This window comes from Heteronotia binoei, chromosome 5, assembly GCF_032191835.1.
Source record: "Heteronotia binoei isolate CCM8104 ecotype False Entrance Well chromosome 5, APGP_CSIRO_Hbin_v1, whole genome shotgun sequence".
Lineage (NCBI taxonomy): Eukaryota > Metazoa > Chordata > Lepidosauria > Squamata > Gekkonidae > Heteronotia > Heteronotia binoei.
In genome coordinates, this window is record NC_083227.1 from 142,226,195 (window position 1) to 142,247,491 (window position 21,297).

General features: G+C 43.0%; 1 protein-coding gene across 1 annotated transcript in view; it reads right to left on the minus strand.

Moving 5' to 3' along the window:
* Positions 1-5,137, minus strand: part of NR3C1 (nuclear receptor subfamily 3 group C member 1) — a 124,892-nt gene extending 119,755 nt beyond the window's left edge. The window contains exon 1 of the mRNA XM_060240535.1: positions 3,963-5,137. Coding sequence (XP_060096518.1) covers positions 3,963-5,137 — 1,175 coding nt within the window. The remainder of the gene's footprint in view (positions 1-3,962) is intronic.
* Positions 5,138-21,297: the final 16,160 nt, after the last annotated feature.

A 21,297-nucleotide genomic window follows, 5' to 3' on the forward strand; every position in this document is an offset into this window, starting at 1 on the left:
TGTAAGGTCTTCCTGTTCTCCTGCTGCCTTCAACTTCTCCTAGCATTATTGTCTTTTCCACTGACTCTTGTCTTCTCATAATGAGACCCAAGTACGATAATCTCAGTTTGGCCATTTTAGCTTCTATGGAGAATTCAGGCTGGATTTGAACTGCAACCCACTTATTTGTCTTTTTGGCAGTCCACAGTATCCATAAAACTCTCCTCCAACACCACATTTCAAATAAATCTACTTTCTTCTTGTCAGCTTTCTTCACTGTCCAACTTTCCCACACATACGTAACAATGGAGAAATACTATGGCATGAATTATCTTGGTCTTGGGTACCAGCAACTTATCCTTATGCTTTGGAATCTTTTCTGTCTCCTTTACTGCCTTTCCCCATCTTTACTGCCCTTTACTTTCCCCTTTACTGCCTTTCCCCATCTTATTCTCCTTTGTGATTTCTTGATTGCAGCCTCCCTTCTGGTTGATGACAAGGAAATAAACTGTTAACAATTCTGATTTCTTCATTTATTTCGTTCCTTCATTTCCATTAAGCTAAAACTACCAGAGGGAAGCCCACTCTGGAGAAGTAGAACATTTGTGTGAACAGTACTGCCCCAGCCAGCACCCTAAAACTGCATTTCAATATAAACAGGAAAGTCAAAAGACCCAATCATGCATCTCTTACATGAAGTGTAACCTGTCCCACTAACTTTAAATCTCAAAAAAATGCCTCAGTCAGAGCTCAACAAATGTGGGGAGCTGTTCCACAATGCCTGGAAATTCTATCATGGTGTATAATATATTTGTCCTCCCTCCTGTGAAGCTGAGAAAGTGAAGCATTGTGGCCTGACATAAATTGGTGCCCCCCCCCCCCCGACAAGGCCAAGATATTGCAGTAGACATTGTAACTACAATGTTGCAAACTTTTCCAGGGTGAATCCAGTAATCCTGTGGAAGAATGTCTGGCCTCCTACTGAAACCAGCTGAGATGCCATTAGATGAGTCTACAGTGACTGCAATGATTAGGCCTGACCTAACAGTCAGCAATTTCTCATCAGAATCAAAGCAGCTCAGGTCTGCTGGAAAAAGCTCAGCCAACTAGACATACAGATGCTTCACACTGAATGATACTGCCACTGGTTGTTGCATGCAGAGATGCTGCCTGGGGTAAGGATTACTGGTGCTTGGGAGGCTGGACTGCAAGGCACTCTTCATAATTTGGGCAGTTCGGAGCCCTTCCAAAGTCAACACCTGGGGCTCTTTGTTCAGCCTGAATTCAGATGACAAAAGCAATAGGCTTTGTCCTTGCACAGTATGATGTACTAATATGAAGCTGCCTTATACTGCATCATGCCATTGGTCCAGCAATGTTAGTATTGTCTACTTAAACTGGCAGGGACTCTCCAAGGAAGGTGTCAGATGAGTAGTCTTTCATATCACTTACTTTCTGGTCCTTTTACCTGCAGATGCCAGGTATATAACCTGAGACCTTCTGCATCCTAATCAGATGCTCTACTACTCTGCCACATCTCCTCCTCATTCTTACTCCATGAAGTCTGATGGATGGATGGATGGATACAGCCCAATTTGGTTTTTAAACAGAAGAACCCCTTAATATTAAGATTCTCAACCCACCCCACCCCCCCAATATGCAATATGTTTCACCCCTCTAAATTTGCTCGTGCACAATAGATATAGAGAGTGAGGAAGCTCTCAGATTCTCTACAATGACTGAGAATGTACTGCCATCACTGCAACCATGCTCAACACGCAGGCGTGGGGGGAAAACTTTCCAGTAGCTACTTTGATGGCTTAAACCTGAAATATTCCTGGAACCCATGTCAACAATGGTTGAGAAACACTGATTTACAGATAATATTGTACTACCTGCCCTTTGTACATTCTGGCTTAAATCCTCTTGGTTTTCCTTGTTTCTAATTCACTATTTCCTTTTCTCTTCCCACTTCACTTACTGTTATTCAACCTCTCCCAGGTAATAACTAAATATAGACAATTTGAATTTTCTGAGTTTGATACTAATGGTGGGTACCAACACTGGTAACCGCAGAAGAACCAAGGCAATAGTTTCAGATGCTGCTCCTGATGTCACTTAGGATGCTATTATAATGGCTCTATAAACAGGTAAAGAGCTCCAAGATCAAGGTGGAATGTACAATAAAAAATAGCTTAGTTCAGACATCACATCAAACCACAGTTTGCGCTGATAATTATTTCAGAACAATATACTTCTAGCGTCCAAAAATGTAAAGACAAACAATGGTTTGAAACTGCTTGCCTCCTTTCATTTACTATCTACTCAACACTCCTATTTCTATGATGTTGCTATGATCTGACAATTCAGACATTACATCAAACTACAGCTATCACAACCACCATCACAAATAATAGCTTGGTGGCTCAGATCAGGGATCATGCTGAACTGCAGGATAACTACCAGTTTGCACCATTCATTAATTTTAATTGTCAGAAGGGGAAAATATCATTTAATAGTTTGTTTCCTATTATAGTAAAACATGAGAAATCATAAACATGCAGTCGTACCAACTAAAAATTTTCCTTGTTGATCAAGCAATTGTCGGTATCCCAACTAAAATTTCAAGCCTCATAAAGCTATGTTCTAGCTATAACTTCTCTGTTGAGAAATTCTAAGTATGATATTGATCTTGCTTCCTATATGGAATATTAAATATCCATTCACCAAAACCCTGCTGGTGGCATTTTCCCCCCTCTGCCGAACACATATGATTAGCAAAAATGCTAATTTACTAACTGCTTTTAATAGTATTTTATAAGTACTAATAATACCTGGAGTTTTAAATACAAAATTCTCAAAATGAACATATTGTTTCATTTTGAAGACAAGGTAGTTCTTACGTGCTGCACAAAGAAATATCAAAATCAATATTCATAATCGCTATGCCATTAAAGGTCTGGATGGATGAATATTCACAACCTGAGATGTTTTAGATATACATGCTCATTCACAAATTTCAAGAGAAAATTCCAATTTCATTTTTAGCTAAGCAAGATGGTCTACATCCTATGTGAGGAAGCAGGCTCTGGCCTAGCAGGTTCAAAAAGTGTTATTACTATGCTCCTCAACTGAAAGAAACACCATACAACTGCTTTCCTACGACAATCCAAAATAAAACTAGTTTTAGTACTGATATTAATGTAACCATCAAAAACAAATGAGAACATAAAAGGAATTAGCAGCTTTATACTAAGCATTTCAAAAGCAAATTTTAGACATGCAAGACTGTGTTCTCTGTTTAAAAAACATCAGCATTTTCTAAAAGCTACGTTCATATGCTTAAGGCTGCCACAAAATGCCAGCTTCATGGAATGTTATTTACAGCTTAACGAGAGTTATACCAGACTAGAAATTTTTTTATAAACTTCCAACTCAAATATTTCAAATAGCTAGCAACAACACCACTGATAATTTTTTTGTCAGCAAAAAATTGTTTTACTATGATTTATTTCTCAATTTTAAAATCAAAATTTAATTTGGCTCATACACATTCTGTCTTTTAAATAACGTAGATAAAAACTACTATCCAAACTATTAATGGTTATTGGGTTAACATATCACCAAGAAAAACAAAATTTAAAATAATTTAAAAACTTTACAATGATGACCCACCCAAACTGTGTATTGATATACACAACTTTGAGAAAAGGCAACTTTGCTTGTTTAACCAACCTGAATGTGGTTAAAAGATTAGTTTGAATTAGATACATGTTTAATCTTATTTTTTTTCTTATCTCACATTTGTTAAAACATGACACGTTGTTATCTAATCTAACCATGTTTTTTTCTACTTACATTGTGTTAACATCTCCAATGTGACAGGTAACTAACTAATCAGAACTAGATTACCAATTTAAGAAACGAGTATATTATTGTACTACCTATACTTGTAACAAATGCGAAACAAAAAAATTTCTTACCTTGAATATCCATTCGAGAAGGCAGGTCTTCCAGAAAAATTCAAAGTTCCTATTGCAGTAAGAGCATCATCCCCAGATCCTTGGCACCTATTCCAATTTTCTGAACTAGCAGGATGAGATGGAATGGCATTAAAAACTGGTTTCTGATCCTGCTGTTGCGAGACGGATGCTGTATTCAAGTCATAGTGGTACATTTGTCCTCCAGAAGTGCTGACACCATGAACAGAAATGGCAGATGTTTTATTTCCAAGGACGTTAGAACCAGAGAAGCTAGCATGGCAATAAACTGGGCCAATTTTCTCCTGCTTTATCACCCCAGGGGTGCACAGTTCAATAAAATCTTCTTTTTCAGTCTTCACTTGTGGCATCTGCACTGTGGGGGTGGGCAAAATATCCCCACGCTCATTGATTGTAGGCTTAGTGTCTGGTAAAATAGGAGGCTTGCAGTCCTCAATATCCTTTTCTTCCAGGAGAAAACCCTCATCTGCGCCCAGAGGTGAAAGCAAGCTGCCTTCATCCAGCAAGGGGTCCATTCTCCAGGGACTCCCATTTGTTTCTTTTCCGGGAGATACTGGTGGCAAATCAAAATCCTGCAGAATATCAAAGGTGCTTTGGTCTTCAGAAAAGAGCTTCAAATTGCCGCCATTACTGCCAACTTGGCCTTGCACTAAAGCTCCTTGCTCTAAAGTGCGATCATGACCAGCCATGCTTGGGAACCCTGGCTCTAAGGGCACGTCCAGAGATGCTGTACCCTTTGAGCCTTCTGCCAGGCTAGAGGTCTTATTCAAGCTTGCAATGCTTTCTTCAAGGAGCCTGAAATCTGTTTCTCCAGAAGAGAGACTGATTTGGCCCTGCTGTGGAAATCCAAGTTCGTTACCCATCACTTTAGTATCTGTCTCGCCCATATATATTCCCATTGACAGCGACACTGCTTTGGAGAGATCTGGCTGTGGTGCATTGCTTCCTAATCCCTTTGACAAATCACACAGAGAAGGTTGCTGCTTGCAGTCAGACTGAGAGGAGGCAGGCAGGGGAGCTGTAGATGCTGGAGTCTTGACAGGAGCTCCACCCCTAAAGGATGGAGGAAAGTCCATCACAAGTCCTCCTTTGTCACGGAAATTAACACTTTTCCCTGCTTCCTCCCCTGTGGACTTTAGCGATTCTTTGGACTCCATTGTCTTAATACTGGTTGTAAAAGAAAAGAAATAATCACTATTAGCCCAAAACTTCACAACTGAAAATCAAATGCATTGCAAGTCAAAGAGAGTCAGTATATGGCTTAATTAAAAAGACAGACATTATTTTCCATTGTTACTCTTTTCTAAAATAAAGTTTGTAATCCATCCCAAGAGCCTGGAATTGTAATTTTAAGCCCCTTTCTAAATTTACAATTTATTAAAGTTGCATTTAACCTACATCATTAAACATGAAGAAAACTACTAATTCAGAATATCTTACTTCATCTGTCACTGAATTGTACACATACACACCCACACACCACAAAATGAAATGTGCACATAGACATTATCTATTTCAAACCAGAGATAACCAATATTTCTTATTTTAATTGCAAGACTCTTCTCTACAAATTTTAGTTCAATCAACTAGTAATGCAAAAGAAAAATACAAGAACTTGCATCCTACAGCTTCCACATGCTTTTTCAATAGGGACCACTGACACTTTCATCAAGAAAAAATATTCCCCAGGCAACAAAAACATTAATTGCTATACAGGCTAACATCCCAAACTTCTCTCCCCTTTCCACTTCTACTTGTTACACTGGGTTGGGAGAGGAGGAAGAAAATGTAATGTTCTGGGATTACCCAACTGATTTAATTGTATTTTACTCTGGTCCAACGTAAATTTCAAAAGGGGTATAATTATGCCAACAGAATTACTGAAAATGTAACAGAAATTACTCCTTTACATATTTTATAATCTCCATAAATGCCATTTAAAGAATATATATATATTCAAAAATAAATTATTTGTACTTAACACATGCTATTAAATAAACTAGCTACATTTCATACAGACTTGCTTGGAGAAAATCAAATACATTATTGCATCCAAAATCTACTGTATGTTTATATAGAATGTTTCAATCCCCATTAGTAATTGATCAGACAAATTTGACCAGATGAACCTTTAAAAGGACAACCCTTAATAGTTCACAAGTTGAAAGGAAAAGGAAACCACTATTCTGAATGTTTATTTGGTTAGTTTGTTTTATGGTCACCTCTGTCCTTTGGGGGGCATATTAGGCCTCCCCAAAACATAAAAACGCGCTTTGTGAACTTATCAACTTTCTCTGAGACCTTCAAAACAAACAATAAAAACACCATGCCAAAAAAACCCCCCAACGATTTGATTCTACAATACCTATCTTTAGAAGTTGTTTGAAAACTTTTTGTTTTGCCATGTCATTAAAAAATTGTTTATAATAAAAGAAAATAAAACAACTGAAGCTACTACATTTGACAAGTTTCTGTGTTACTTTCACACACATTGCTAAATAGCCAACGCCAAAGAAGAAAAATCTGTCACGTGATACTACTGCAAACCTAAAAAAAAAATTAAGCACGATCTTTGTGAGCTGAAATGCGCCCCCTTTACCAAAAGTAGACCTGATTTTTTTTTTTTTTGAAAAAGGAAGAATGTGTCGGGACCTGTTGAGCATTCTGCTGGCACGCCCACTTCTGCAAAATAACACCAACCCTTTGCTACAAAAACTCTGCAAGTACCGAGTTTTTAATTCCCTTGATTGTTTCCAACCCCAAGGGCCCGCCAAATTGCTTTTGAGGTGGAAAAGGGGGGAAAAAGGACAAAGAAAAGGGTAAAGGAGCAAAGCCTTCATCTTAATTTTTTTTTTAAACCGTCTGTCTAGAAACATTCACTATTTAAAAGCAAACAAATCGAAAATGTCATTTTCTCCACGGGAAGGGGAGGGGGGGGGGCGCGAAGGCGAGAGAACTATTAATGGCCTCTTGGAAATTTTCTGAGACAAGGCTATACCAGACATTACTTTAAAGGCATAAAATTACATCCAAACGGTTGCTAAACAAAATAACACCAGCCCCACCATACGCAGTCCTTCCCCCAAAGCCGAATTTAACGCAGACGAGCTAGAAGTTGAACTTACCCGACAAATGAGAGGCGCGACACCCTCCCCCCCTCCCCCTCATCCGGCCTTAAGACTCAGCCCCAACCGCGGGGGGGGGGGGGAAGAAGACAGCAGAGGGTTATTACTCGAGAGGGGGGGAGGAGGAGGAGGAGGGTGACCTCTGAGGAAAATGCACGCCGCCCTCCTCCTCCTCCTCAGCTATGCACCTCCCTTCGAAAGCCACACAACCCCTGAGTAGAAATCACCCTTCCCCACCCCAACCCCGATATTAAAACCAAGCGCTTTACCTTCTTGAGTGAGGGGGGCGCCGGGGACTTCTCTAGCCGCCAACTTCCATGGCTCCCACAAGAAGCGAGGCGAATAAACAACTTGGCGAAGCCTGGAAGGAGAGTTCAGGGGCGACGGGATTGGGTGTGGGGTGGTGGGGGGGGGGTTGAAGCAGCCTCCCCTTTGCAGATGAGAAAGGAGGCAGGCAAACCCTCCCCCTTTTTCCTTCACACGCAACACCACTAGCCCCTCACCTGCTCCTCCTCCTCCGCACCCCCCGACACACACACACTCTTGCTCCCCCCCCTCCACTTAATTCAAGCAAATGACCTCCACTTCGCCCCCTCCCCCCTCCAAGCGTCCCGCCCCCCCCTTTTCCTCCTTCCTTCCTCCCCCCCTCCCCTCCTGACTGCCAGCCACCCCGTCTGCTCTCGGCTCTACGGCTTGCCCCAGCCACAAAATGGAGGACGGCGACGCTAGCAGCTGCAGCCGCCGCCTCCTCCCTCCCTCCCTCCTCCGCCTCCCCCCCAGACATGGAAAGAGAGGCGATAGCACAGATACACATAGGAGGGGAAGCAGCGCCGCGCTCGCCTGGCCACTCGCAGCATAGCAGAGAGCGCGTCCGGGGAAGGGAAGGGAAGGAGGCGGCGAGCGCGCGCATTGCGGGGCTGCCGAGGGGGAACGGTGCAACCTGTTGACTGAGAGCAGCAACTGCAGCCCCGCTCGAGGGCCTCCTTCTCCTCCTCTTCTACGGTTTCTTGCTCAGCGTTGCCCACCATTCTTCCCGTTCGCATCCCTCCCCCTCCTTTAAAAAAAAAATAATCATTTTCTTTCTCACTGTTGCTATCTTACGTTTGGCAAAGGGAAAAAGAGAGAAAATGTTAGTTCCGCCGATGGCGGTCTCAGCCGTGTTTATTTGGAAGCCGGAGGGGGGTTTTACTCCCCGAGGGAGTGTTCATTGACGAGATAGCAGCCAGGCAATGAGATCCTTTTACACCCGTGGAAGTAAATCGCAATCGGTTTCTGACGTGTAGAATCAGGCTGCAGGGTCAAGCAGGGAAAGAACTACGCAGACGCAGTGTGATGGTGTGCAAGCCAAATGGCCTTTTCCACCAGCCCCGCAACAAGTTCTGGTTAAGGCGACGTTTTCAATTCACTATGCGACATTTTGGAGACGATTTTAAAAAAGTATAGTTGTTGATTAGCTTGTTTATAGAGGGCCTAACTATCCTGTTGCCTTACTCAAAAAAAAAAAAAGTGTACTAAAAAGATCGAGTCCTGACTATCTAAAAATATAACAGGAGTGGAGAAAGGCATAGAAAGAGAGATCAAAAGCTCAAAAAGAAGAGGTATGTTTTCAAATGGTTAAACAGCCGTACGGAAGGAGAGGTGCTGACACGGAAAGGAAAAGCAGTGAGTGGGGTGAGGGGTAAGCAACAAGAAAATAATTTTGACTGGTTACATAAGAGCAGAGGCGGGGGCATACTCTGGGATCTCTAGAGCAGTAGTCTCTAACAGGTGTCTCATGAGGTACCAGCTATTGCAAAGTATCTGGCACATCTTCTGGAACAGTGGTTCTCAACGTGTACCACTGGTAGGACACAGAATTAGTCTAGGTGAAACTCCATGTCTACCTTGAAGGGTGATGTGTTGTCTCCTGCCAGTCCTGCACCCTATGGATTATCCACCGTTGACCTTTTGGTGTGCCGGTAGTAACCTTGGACACATGGGTGTTTCTTTTAATCCCCATCCGCATCCATGCTGCCCATCAGCTAGTGTCTTTCTGCCAACTCTACCTGTCAAGGATTCACAGAGTTATTTGAACAAATTATTTGGAACTGTGGGTCTATACTATTGTGTATAGCTTGCATCATTTAGCTTCTGTGTATACTGTGCAGCTGTGTGTATAGTTTCTGCATCATTTAAAGTGTCATGTTAACACTTATGCTTTGCCTCAACTGTTGGGAGGGGTTAGATTTCTGATTGGTTCTGCAACCCAAATCCCTTTTCATTGTTTATTCAATGTCTCATCCTGTTGATTGTATTGCCTCATTCTGTGTAATCTGCCTTGGGTCCCAGTGAGAAAGGCAGACTATAAATAATGTAAATAAATAAATAAATAAATAAATCTATTAAAGCCATAGCAATTTAATTTACTCCCAACAATAGCACTTTCATTATTAATGTTCTTAAAATAGGACTGATTATAAATACACACCTGAACACATGAAGCTGCCTTATACTGAATCAGACCATTGGTCTATCAAGACTAGTATTGTCCACTCAGACTGGCAGTGCCTCTCCAAGGTCTCAAGCAGAGGTCTTTCACATTATCCACTGTCTGGTCTTTTTAACTGGAGGTGCTGGGGAGTGAACTGGGACGTTCTGTATGCCATGTAGGTGCTCTACCACTGGTATCCTTTAGTAATAAAACCCATGTTGTGGTGGCAAAATGGAGCAACCTGATTCATTGGGACTGGGTGGGCTTGTAGGGCATCAACTATTGGCTCATCACACATCCATCACCCCCTCTGGCCTCTCATTGGCTGAGTCTGTTCTCTCCCACCCACTGCAGGCCCAGGAATGTCAAACACACTGCCAAAAGCAGTCTTACCTTGAGACAGCCACATCTCCAACTCTTCTCTGTGTCCTCTCTGTCATTCAGCCTGAGAAAGGGCCGCAGTTCTACTGCAGCCTCACAAAAGGCCTACGAGCACATGCAGGCTCCAAAGGCCACAGAAATAGCCAGGGATGCTGGGCCTCGCTGGGAGTGTTTCCTTAAAGGCCATGGCTGCCCCCTGGGAAGTGCTAGCCAGAGGCAGTTGCTAGGCAACCCAGGCTACTTTTGTCAGTAAAGGGAGAGGCTTCAGACAGGTACAATACCATTTCCTCCTGGGGAACAACTGTTGCCAATCTCCAGGTGAGGGCTGGAATCACTTAGAATTACAACTACTCTCCAGATGGCATCAGCTTGCCTTGAGAGGGAGAGTGAATGCCTTCACTTGGGTGGGTGGAAAGACAGCGAGGGGAGGGACACTCACCCAGAGCCTCTTTCTAGAGCCCATTGTATTTTTCTTCACAACAGGCCTTATTACTAGTAAATATGTAATAAGCAAATACCTGTGAGCATATAAATATCTTTATTGGAAAGAGGGGTTCTTTGTTTTTGTCATAGTGGGGCCCAGGTTCTATGATAGAGTTATTGGTGGAACATTAGATATAAAAGGAAGAGAACCACTGCCTAAGAAGACCCACTGTGAAAAGAACTGCTCTTGGCTCCCCCCTCCTTTTCCCCCTCCTTAGCTGATAGCTTCATAACCTGGTTCTACTCCTAGTCCTCCCCCCCCACCCCGACAGAATAAAAGTTGGTAACATATTGGGGAAGGGGGAGTAACTTGGAATAGTTTTCAGTAAGTTCAGGACAGATAAAAGGAAATAGTACTTTACACAGGGAGTGATTAAAATGTGGAACTGACTGCCAGTATAGTGTAGTCATGGCCACAGGAATAAACAGCTTTAAAAAGGGGTTAGATAGATTCATGGAGGATAAATTTATCAATGACTACTAGCCATGGTGAGTGAGGGAAACCTCCACATTCAGAGGCACTAATCCTTTGAGTCCCAGAGCCAGAAGGCAACGTCAAGGGCCAGGCCTTCGCCTCTATTCCCTGTTGTTGGACATCCAGAGGAACTTGTTGCCCACTGTGTGAGACAGGATGCTGGACTAGATGGACTATTGGTCTGATCGAGCAAGGCCCTTCTTACGCTCGTTACTCAACAGTAGTTCTCATTAAAGAAAATATTGGGAAGCCCGTAGTAATAATACAGTGCCACATTTATAACATTCTGTCTCTTGGAGAGTGTGGTTGTTGGGTTCCATTTCCTAAATCTACAAATCAATATTATTTATCTACTCCAGAGGTACAGAACACAGATTGTACTGAGACCACATAAAAAAATAACCCACAGGGTTGTGTCACTATGTAACAGAAGAAAAGCAATGTTGTTACACGTTTAACTCTTAAGTTTGTTTTCAAAGATACCCATTAAATCCCTCCCTATGCCCTTTCCTCTCCACCAAATAGTGCTCTTTTGGCTCTCTCAACACACCTTGCAGTATCTGTGCATTCATGCCTTTTATTTCCCAACTTTCCCCCCTTGCCTCATCCTTTCTGACACAAATGGGAAACTCAAACGAGAATGGCAGGAGTTAAATTTCCTTCTCAACCTCCTAGTGGCATCTTTCATTTTAAAAATGGTTTAATTTTTTTTAAAAGCATGTGAGAAGTCTCCAGTCCTTTGCCTGGGGATTATGCATTCTGGTACAGGCATTCCCTTATGCCTACCCTTGATATGTTTGAGTAGGCTTTAGGAATTCTCATGGTAATAGAAAAAAGAAACAAAAAACAGATGCTTGAGAATCATCCACATAACAAGGAACAAAAAACAGATATTTGAGAGTCATCCACGTAGCCACAAACAATAAGGAGTGAGCCACAATTAGCATTTATCTTCAGATCTAATTTTAATTTTGGGGGGGATCAGTTTAAATCCCTTTAAGTAAAAGTTACAGAGAATTATTGTTCACAAGATATTATATTACTGTTCACAAGATGTTAACAAGATTTAATATTCGGGTTGGGTTGTTTTGTTTTTTACAATTTTTATTTTACCATGCTGACAAATGTATAGTCCTGTGCAGTGGGTTTAGAAACCCATTTTATAATCTATTTACACTGATTACACTGCCCATGTTCTGATATTTATGAACACAAGGGAACTGGGGGCTGGAATAAGTTAAGTTCCAACCCAGCTGTTTTTTGTTTCAATGGAGTTTATGAGGGATCCATGCGTTGCGAAATGTATCCAAAATAATTTTCAGTGACGGTGCTGATAAATTCTTCTAAGGTCTGATTGACCATATTTATTTACTTCACAGTCAGCAGTTTAGAAAAACAACCCTAAATGACTGCCAGTATTTTTTCCCCTAATTGTCTGGCAATCATACTGAAGACATGGGGAAAAAAACCTCTTTTATCATGACTGTCTCTCTGACACCACCTACTGTTTTTACCAATATAAGAATTCGCCACTTCCTCCCGTTTGAATCACTCAGTTTTCTGTAAGGTAGACATCAGCCAAGCACACTGGCTGCATGACATAAGCAAAGTAATGATTGATGGCAGTGAGCATCTGCCTAAAGAGCAATATGATTCCTCCCTTCCCTCCCACATGGTATTTATTGGGACATCATCACAGCCTCTCACTCACCTGTAGCCATTAGGAATGGAAAAAATTTGTCAGTGGGTTTGAAAAGAGAGCAGGCTGGTATACCTTAGCTAAAAACCATTTCAGTGCCTGGTTTTGAGGTCTATATTGCCTTCTCACAGATTATGTTTTGTCTTAACTGCAGCTTCCTGCTTTGGCTTCTTTCAACATATTCCTGCTGGTAAGGATGCAGTACCCCATTTTTCCCCCTTTAGACTTCTGCAGGTAGCAGTAGACAGAGCAGAATTAGTAACCATATGCAGAGCAAGTGATGACTGCAGATGTTGACTGGCCCAGTCCCTTTTCCCTCTCTTCTTATCTGGGAGAACCGGGTTTGATTCCCCACTCCTCCACTTGCACCTGCTAGCATGGCCTTGGGTCAGCCATAGCTCTGGCAGAGGTTGTCCTTGAAAGGGCAGCTGCTGTGAGAGCCCTCTCCAGCCTCACCCACCTCACAGGGTGACTGTTGTGGGGGAGGAAGGTAAAGGAGATTGTGAGCCGCTCTGAGACTCTTCGGAGTGGAGGGCGGGATATAAATCCAATATCTTCTTCTTCTTCTTCTCTCACAGTGGGTTGCAAGAAGGGTAGTAGCTATCCACCAGAAGCAACTAACAGTAATGTCAATAAATGGTGAAGAGGGGGAGAGGGACTTTCTCTGTATAGATGTCTACATTGGGTTTTGAGTCTTCTGGTCTATGGATTTATTTGCCCAGGGCTTGTTTTTGTAGAAAAAGCCCAGCGGGAGCTCATTTGCACATTAGGCCACACCCCCTGATGCCACCATTCTTTCACACAAGGAGAAAAAGGGTTCTTAAGCTATTCACAGGGGGGGGGGAGGTTCTTAAGCTATTCACAGTTACTTGAATCTTTATGTTCAGAGGCTTTTGTTCCAGTGTTTTCCCCAAACACTTCAGTATACTTTCTCTGAGTATTCTCTGACTCTTGGTTTTCAGAAGGCTGGTCTACTCTTTCCAGTACCAAACCCTTTCCATTGAAATGCCAGTTTGGTGTAGTGGTTGAGCGCACAGACTCTTATCTGGGAGAACTCGGTTTGATTCCCCACTCCTCCACTAGCACATGCTAGAATGGCCTTTGATCAGCCCTAGATATCGCAGAGCTGTCCTTGAAAGGGCAGCTTCTGGGAGAGTTCTCTCAGCCCCACCTAGGTCACAGGGTGTCTGTTGTGTGTGGGGAGGAAGGTAGAGATTGTAAGCCGCTCTGAGACTTTGAAATTCAGGGGATAGGGTGGGCTATAAATCCAATATCGTCTAAATCATCATCATCATCATCATATTGAGTTTTTAACTGACTCCTAGGGCCTCCAAAGACAGTTTCTAACCACTCCAGACCAGCGATTTCTGTACTCTTCAGAGCTAACTCCCTGTTTGACTGAGTAGGGAATTTGTCCTCTGATTAGAAGATTTATCCCCTTTTCTTGGCCCAAATGAGAGTCTAGATCTAACTACCCACGCATCCTTGCCAACTTCCCTGTTCTCCTGTGTATGTTAAACTACTCTCAGTCAAGGCAGAATTCAGAAACTGAGTCTTTGCAGTTAGGGCTGAAATCAGACTGAATTTTATTAGGGTTTGTAGAATCTTTCGGGATCAAGTGCCGTGTTCTACTGGAGAAAGTTTTCCTTCCAGACATTTCGTTCTCAGCTGCGGAGAACATCCTCAGTGGCGTTGCAGCTGGAGCAGGCGCTCAGACCTTTTTGGCTGCTGTGCATTGAGTGGAGCCAGGGCTGCTGGAGAGCTGCTATTTCTAGGCTGGAGGGGGTGTGATGAAAGGGCAATTGGTTTGTGGATGTGCCCATTGTTTGGTGGGGCTTCCTGGAAAGGTAGTGATAAGGAAACTGGCTGTTGAATGTGACCATTGTTCTGTGTTAATTGCTGGGAGGGTTGGAAGGGGTTTGAAGATAAGGAAGATGGTTGTTGACTGTGCTGATTGTTCTGTGGAATTTGCTGGTTGTTCTGAGACTTTCTGCAATTTATAGTCTGTAGGGTGTTTTGCAGAGCTGGGTGCCAAGATTGGTGGATGAAAATGCCTTCTTCCTTTCTGTTAAAATTGTGCTGGTGTTTGTAAATCTCAATAGCTTCTCTGTTCAGGCGGGTATGATAATGTGAGACTGTAGAAAGGACCTTTCTACGGTCTCACATTATCATACCCGCCTGAACAGAGAAGCTATTGAGATTTACAAACACCAGCACAATTTTAACAGAAAGGAAGAAGGCATTTTCATCCACCAATCTTGGCACCCAGCTCTGCAAAACACCCTACAGACTATAAATTGCAGAAAGTCTCAGAACAACCAGCAAATTCTACAGAACAATCAGCACAGTCAACAACAATCTTCCTTATCTTCAAACCCCTTCCAACCCTCCCAGCAATTAACACAGAACAATGGTCACATTCAACAGCCAGTTTCCTTATCACTACCCTTCCAGGAAGCCCCACCAAACAATGGGCACATCCACAAACCAATTGCCCTTTCATCACACCCCCTCCAGCCTAGAAATAGCAGCTCTCCAGCAGCCCTGGCTCCACTCAATGCACAGCAGCCAAGAAGGTCTGAGCGCCTGCTCCGGCTGCAACGCCACTGAGGGTGTTCTCCGCAGCTGAGAACGAAACGTCTGGAAGGAAAACTTTCTCCAGGAGAACATGGCACTTAATCCCGAAAGATTCTACAAACCCTAATGATGTTACCAGCCATGAAAACCTGAAATCTTTGATAGACTGAATTTTCTTCAGCATCTAGTTCAGAAATCTTTCTCTGCTCAGTTGATCCTAATCAATAAGATCTCTTGGAACAGCCTGTCACTCATGGTTCACTGCTTTTGTGAAGAATTAACCGTTTACAGTTCTTTATCTGTTTACATAGCACTTCTAAGCTTTTAAAAGTGCACTCCGTAACAGATGGTTTAATTTTTGGAATTTTTATTTTAATTATGTGTGGATTTTTATTTGATCTATTGTGTTGTCTGCTGCTTTGAGCTCTTTTGGAATAGGCAGGGTACAAATGCTTCATATAAATAGTTTTTCCATCCCCTTATTTATTCATGCTTGGTTATTTTAAATGTTAGAAAATGTCTGCTTATAACAAACACCTTTTTATAAATAATAGTTAATTTACCCAGTATGTCCTTTGAGTATCTTGTATTAGCTAAAAGAAGGTATTTTTTTTTACTCCAAGATGATAAGAATGCTCTGGAAAAATCTTCTCTGAGTCAGTGGGAATCTTCAATATGAAGGGCAAGGCATGAGGGTAAAATTTAAGGCACTACTACATCCGGGGAAAGGAAACCAATCATTGCTGCCTCCACACTGGCTCTAACTTTGCATGTTTAGTTATTTCCTTGTGTTTTTTGTCACCTAGGCTATAGTTCAGCCTTTCTGTGTGCTGGCAGGAGTGTATTGGATCCATGTAGAGACACCTGAAATCAGGCGAACAGAAGACTGCTGATGAATGAGAGAACAGACAGGGAGGAAAGCTAGGCTCAATTGTTGACATACTCCTTTCCTGCCAAATCTCCTCTTCCCCGCTGCTCAACTGATGGCATCTGATGGGGTGATCCTCTCTGTACTCATCCAGGAATTCTGACCCACACTCAGAACCAATGCTCCCTCTAAACTGTGAAGTCTTGTGAGCAAAAATTCTACTGTGAGCTACTGGCATTAAAGTTGTGAGTGAGGGATTTGGCTGTGGCATAAATTAGTTTGCTCTGGGGCCATCCTTCCTGAGCTAAAACAAAAATGTGTGAGCTGGAGGCTAAAAAATTATGAGCTAGCTCACACTAGCTCAGTTTAGAGGGAATACTGCTCAGAACTATTTCTTGTCTTGGGGTGAGACTGGAATTTGGTTGACCAGGTTGCTAGGTGTTCCCATAGGAAGACTGCACAGTCAGCAATTATGTAGCATGAAAGAAGCAGCAGGTAAGAAAGGAGATAAACTAGATTGGCTTATTTACTACTCATTTCCTCATCAGTCAGCTCTCACACACTGCCTTTCAGTCAACTGGACCTAAAAATACTGTTTCTACCTTCTATAAGTTATGTTAGAATCAGCCCTGTGTTCAGATTCAGTTGCTTGAAGTTAGCTGGACAAACACAATTTTACAAAATTATAATCTTATTCAGGGAGCTTTTTTTGGAGCAGGAATGCACAGGAATGCAGTTCCAACTGGCTTGGTGTCAGGGGTGTGGCCTAATATGCAAATCCTGCTTGGCTTTTATTACAAAAAAAGCCCTGATCTTATTTGTTTAGAATTGCAGTGGGCAAAAAGAGAAAAAAGTACAATTAATCCCTGGAAATATTGTGAGTGATCCATTTTTGTTGCTAGTAAAAATGGTTGTTAGACCCCTGTAGTAAAATGGATGCCTATAACAATGACTGGAGAATTTAAGACAAAACGAAACAGCAATAAAACATACTCAGTCATGTACCCTTTGCATTCCTGTTTTCAGTATGTAATTTCAATATATTAATCCTCAAATCAGCAAAAGAACATGTTGTCCTGGGCTTTTCTTTAAAGAAAGATGTCTTGTCAATAACATGTCCTGGGCTTTGCTTTGGACAACAACTGTTAGCTGCTAATCCTATTTAGAAATAAGTAGTATTATTGTACTGAGTCCGGAGACATTCAACCACAAACATACTTTATTTTGGAGCATATTACAAAAGACAACATTACAAAAGACAACATGATGGGGCCAGATCCCCTTTTATATACTGTCTTTTATACTCTCACCTCCAGCACTTGTTTCTACAGCAGGGGGGGACCACGACACGGCTGCCCCCTAGGAGGTAGCCCTTGTGGGCCAAGAGTTTGTCTTGGAGGGAGCTGTAAGCCCTGAACTGTGGGTTGACCCAGCTGGTAGGCCAACCCCTCACCACCCAGTCCAAAACACGTGAAAGGATACGATCACAGGCTGAGAAACGGGCGATCTCCACGGCGTGCAGGGGCCAAATGGGCAGCGTCTTGATCAGCATCACGTGGTGAGTGGGCGCTGGATCGGGTTCTGCCAATGGTAGCGGAAGGCAGCTGATGGCCCACTGACTTTCCCGGCCTGTAAACCAGCGTGTAGGTGTAGGCGCCAAGGAACTTGTTCCACCGCAGAATACGCTGGGATAGGATTTGCAGAGTCTGGTGGTCCGAGGTGAGAAGGCCCAGCAATGGCTAGTGGTCCGTGGCAATCATGAAACACCGCTCATAGAGGTAATCATGGAATTTGTGCACTCCCGCCACGATTGCCAATGCCTCCTTGTCTATTTGGGCGTAGTTTCGCTCCGCCAGTGTCAAGATGAGTGAATAATACGCCATGGGGACCTTTCGCCCATCCAGAAGTTGGTGGCCCAGGACCGCACCAACACCGTACAGGGAAGCATCACAGGCCATGATCACCAGGAGGGTCTCGTCGAAGTGCTGCAGCATCCCGTTTGAGACCAGAATGTTTTTGACCACCTGCAAGGCGGCGGCCTGTTTCCCCCCCCAGACCCATGGGATGTGTTTGTCGAGGAGCCAATGTAGGGGTTCCGCGAGGGTGGCTTTGTGGGGCAGGAACGAGTGATAAAAGTTCAGGAGCCCCAAGAATGCCTGGAGCTCCGCCTTGCAAGTGGAGGCCGGAGTGTGGACGATCGCCATTGTTTTAGCGTCGGTTGGGTGGATTCCCATGGCATTGACCGCAGATCCCAAGAACTCCACCCTGGGAACCCCTAATGAACACTTCTCGTGCTTCACCTTGAGGCCTGTGATCTGGAAATGGTGCAGGACCTCGTGGAGATGGCAGCTGAATTCTTCGATGTTAGGGGCCATGATTTGAACATCATCAAAGAATGGCTGTACTCCGGAGATTCCTTTAAGGAGAGAGTCCATGAGATTTTGAAAGATCCTCGGAGCTATGCTGATCCCAAATTATAACTGCCTGACCCTGAAGGCTCCCCTGTGTGTAACAATAGTCTGCGCCTCAGCTGTTTGTTCATCCACTAGAAGTTGTTGGTAAGCTTGGGCTAAGTCTAACTTTCTGAAAATCTTTGAGCTGGCCAATGATGCTAGGATGTGGCTCACCACCAGAGCAGGATATGCATGATCCTGGAGGGCCTTACCGATGATGCACTTGCAATCCACGCAGATGCAGACATCCTCATTGGGCTTCACGGGTGTGACTATAGGAGTCTCCCACACAGCATGGGAGACGTTCTAAGACTCCCTGAGCACATACCAGCATGCGAAGAGGGTTGGCTGCGGTGATAGGTGGTCAGTCATAGCCTTGATCAGGCTGTCATATGTAGCAGATGTGAGTGTGGTGGGTGTGATAAGGTGCTTCATCAGTTGCAGAGTCTTGACCACACACGAACTCAGGAGGAGTGCCTTCTTTTTGCCGGCTGCTTCCATCGTGTACAGCTCAATGTAGTACTTGAGCCGATCCACCCATGGCTCCCACAGGTCTGGTGGGGTATGGTTGAACTCCAGTAGTTGGTGTCCTGGAGTGACAGCCATGATTCCAGCCACAATGTATGGCCCAGTGCACGATTAGAGCATTGGAGCGTTTGTGCGGGGCTTGCAGTGCAGCTGGGCAATGGCTGGCTCAACAGGATCCCATCCTCATCGCCAGTGTAATGTACTGAGTCTAGAGACATTCAACCGCAAACATACTTTAATATGGAGCACATTACAAAAGACAACATGGCGGGGCCAGGTCCCCTCTTATATACTATCACCTGGAACAACCCACTTCCTTGGCAGGTCCAATCCTGCCTGGTTAAAGTTCCCACCACAGATCTTAATTGGCGGTCACCCTCAGTCCCTTACAGTCAGGTGATCCACGGTTTTCCACGGCTCACCTCAGTTCACGTAGTCATGCTGTGTTGGAAATTCAGGGACTGAAATGCAAGACACAACAATTATATAGTTCAGATTGGTTAAATTTTCAGAATATAACATAGGATATTGATGTAATGCTGTAACAGTTATTAAGTAATTGACTGTTTTCTTTTTCATTTTTCTTTTATCTTTCATTATTCAAGTTTTGTTATGCACAATAATAATCTGCCCTTCAATTTTTGGGTCCACACCTTACTCTGCCCTCTTTCAGAGTTGATGTGAAAACTGTGAATTGTGAAATGAATCAACCCCTCCCCCCCAAAAAAAAATCCTCCTATTGGACAAATATCTAACTGCTGAATTTATCAAACTGATAAATTTCCTTTGTACCACAAAATGTGCATGATCGAAATTAGTCCATATGAGGCATTACTCATTGTATATATTATACACAAGAAATCCAGTGCTTATGTTTGTATGCCAGTAAAAGCTGGCAGTCACTTTAATTATCTGCTGCAAAAATATATGCAGGATGTATACAAATAATGTACTAGCTTAAAAAAATCAAGAGAAAGTATGGGATAGTAAGTGGACAAGTGGAACATTGCTCAGTGCAGTCAGCAGCCTCTCCTCAAAGGTCTGTTAAATTATTGTCTGAAAGCTCAGGTCAAATGGCGGTGGCAAGAACAAGGTAAAACTGAACTCAGGCAAGATGGAGGCTCCTGAGGAATGGGATGGGGGGGGAAGTGTGCAGCTTTGGCTTGGGTGAGTTAATCACTGGTTGAACTTGAGATTGTGGGAGAGCTTGCTGATGGATAAGCAGATTGGCACAGTTTCATTTAGTGTCTTCTTTCAATCACATCTGGCTCATAAACTATCCTCTTATTTATCTTTACTTGATCTCTACAGCAGATTGGATATTGTAATACATTCTCTATTGAGCTCCCCTTGAAGAGGATACAGAAACAGCCCCTTGAGGGTGATATAGAAACCACTGCTCAAATGATCAGGTGCTAGTTGTTTTCACACTGGTTCTTTCGAGATTCTGATGCTTACCTATAAAGTCCTTAATAACCAACATATCTAAAGGACCACATCTCACTGATATATACCCAAGGACCAGTTGTATTAATCTGATCAGTGCTTTCTGTACATCCCTATCCAAGCATTTGTTTCCTTTGCACTAGTTGAGTCTGGCCATTCTCAGTTGCCAGTCCAATTACCAGTTTGTGGTAAGACAAAGAGTTCTTTTCAAGGGCTTTTTAATAAATTGGAAAGTGGACTTTGAGCTACGTTATGTTTAGATCAATTTTTTAGTCATCTTATGTTTAGATCAATTGTTTAGTCATCTTATGTTTAGATCAATTATTTAGTCATCCTGCTTTTTTGTAGCAGGAACTCCTTTGCATATTAGGCTACACCCCCTGATGTAGCCAATCCTCCAAGAGCTTACAGGACATTTATTACAGGGCCTACTGTAAGCTCTTGGAGGATTGGCTACATAAGGGAGCACGCCGTAATATCCAAAGGAGTTCCTGCTACAAAAAAAAAAACAAAAAAAAACCTTACACAATTTTGCAAAGCCTACAAAGCGGAGATGTTCCACCAGGCTTTTAGTTGTGGACAGCAATGGTTTCCATCTTGACTGGCACCCACCCCTGTTCTTCAGGCTTGCTTCACTCCCTACCCCCCTGCCAGCAAAGTGGCCAGCAGTCTGCATTCAGGAAAATTATGTATTAGTAGCCAACATCTACTTAAAAATATTATGTATTTTTAATTCTGTTCTTCATTTTTACTTGACATATTTTTAATGCCTTTGTATATCACCCAGAGCCCTGCAGTAGGAGGGATTGGGT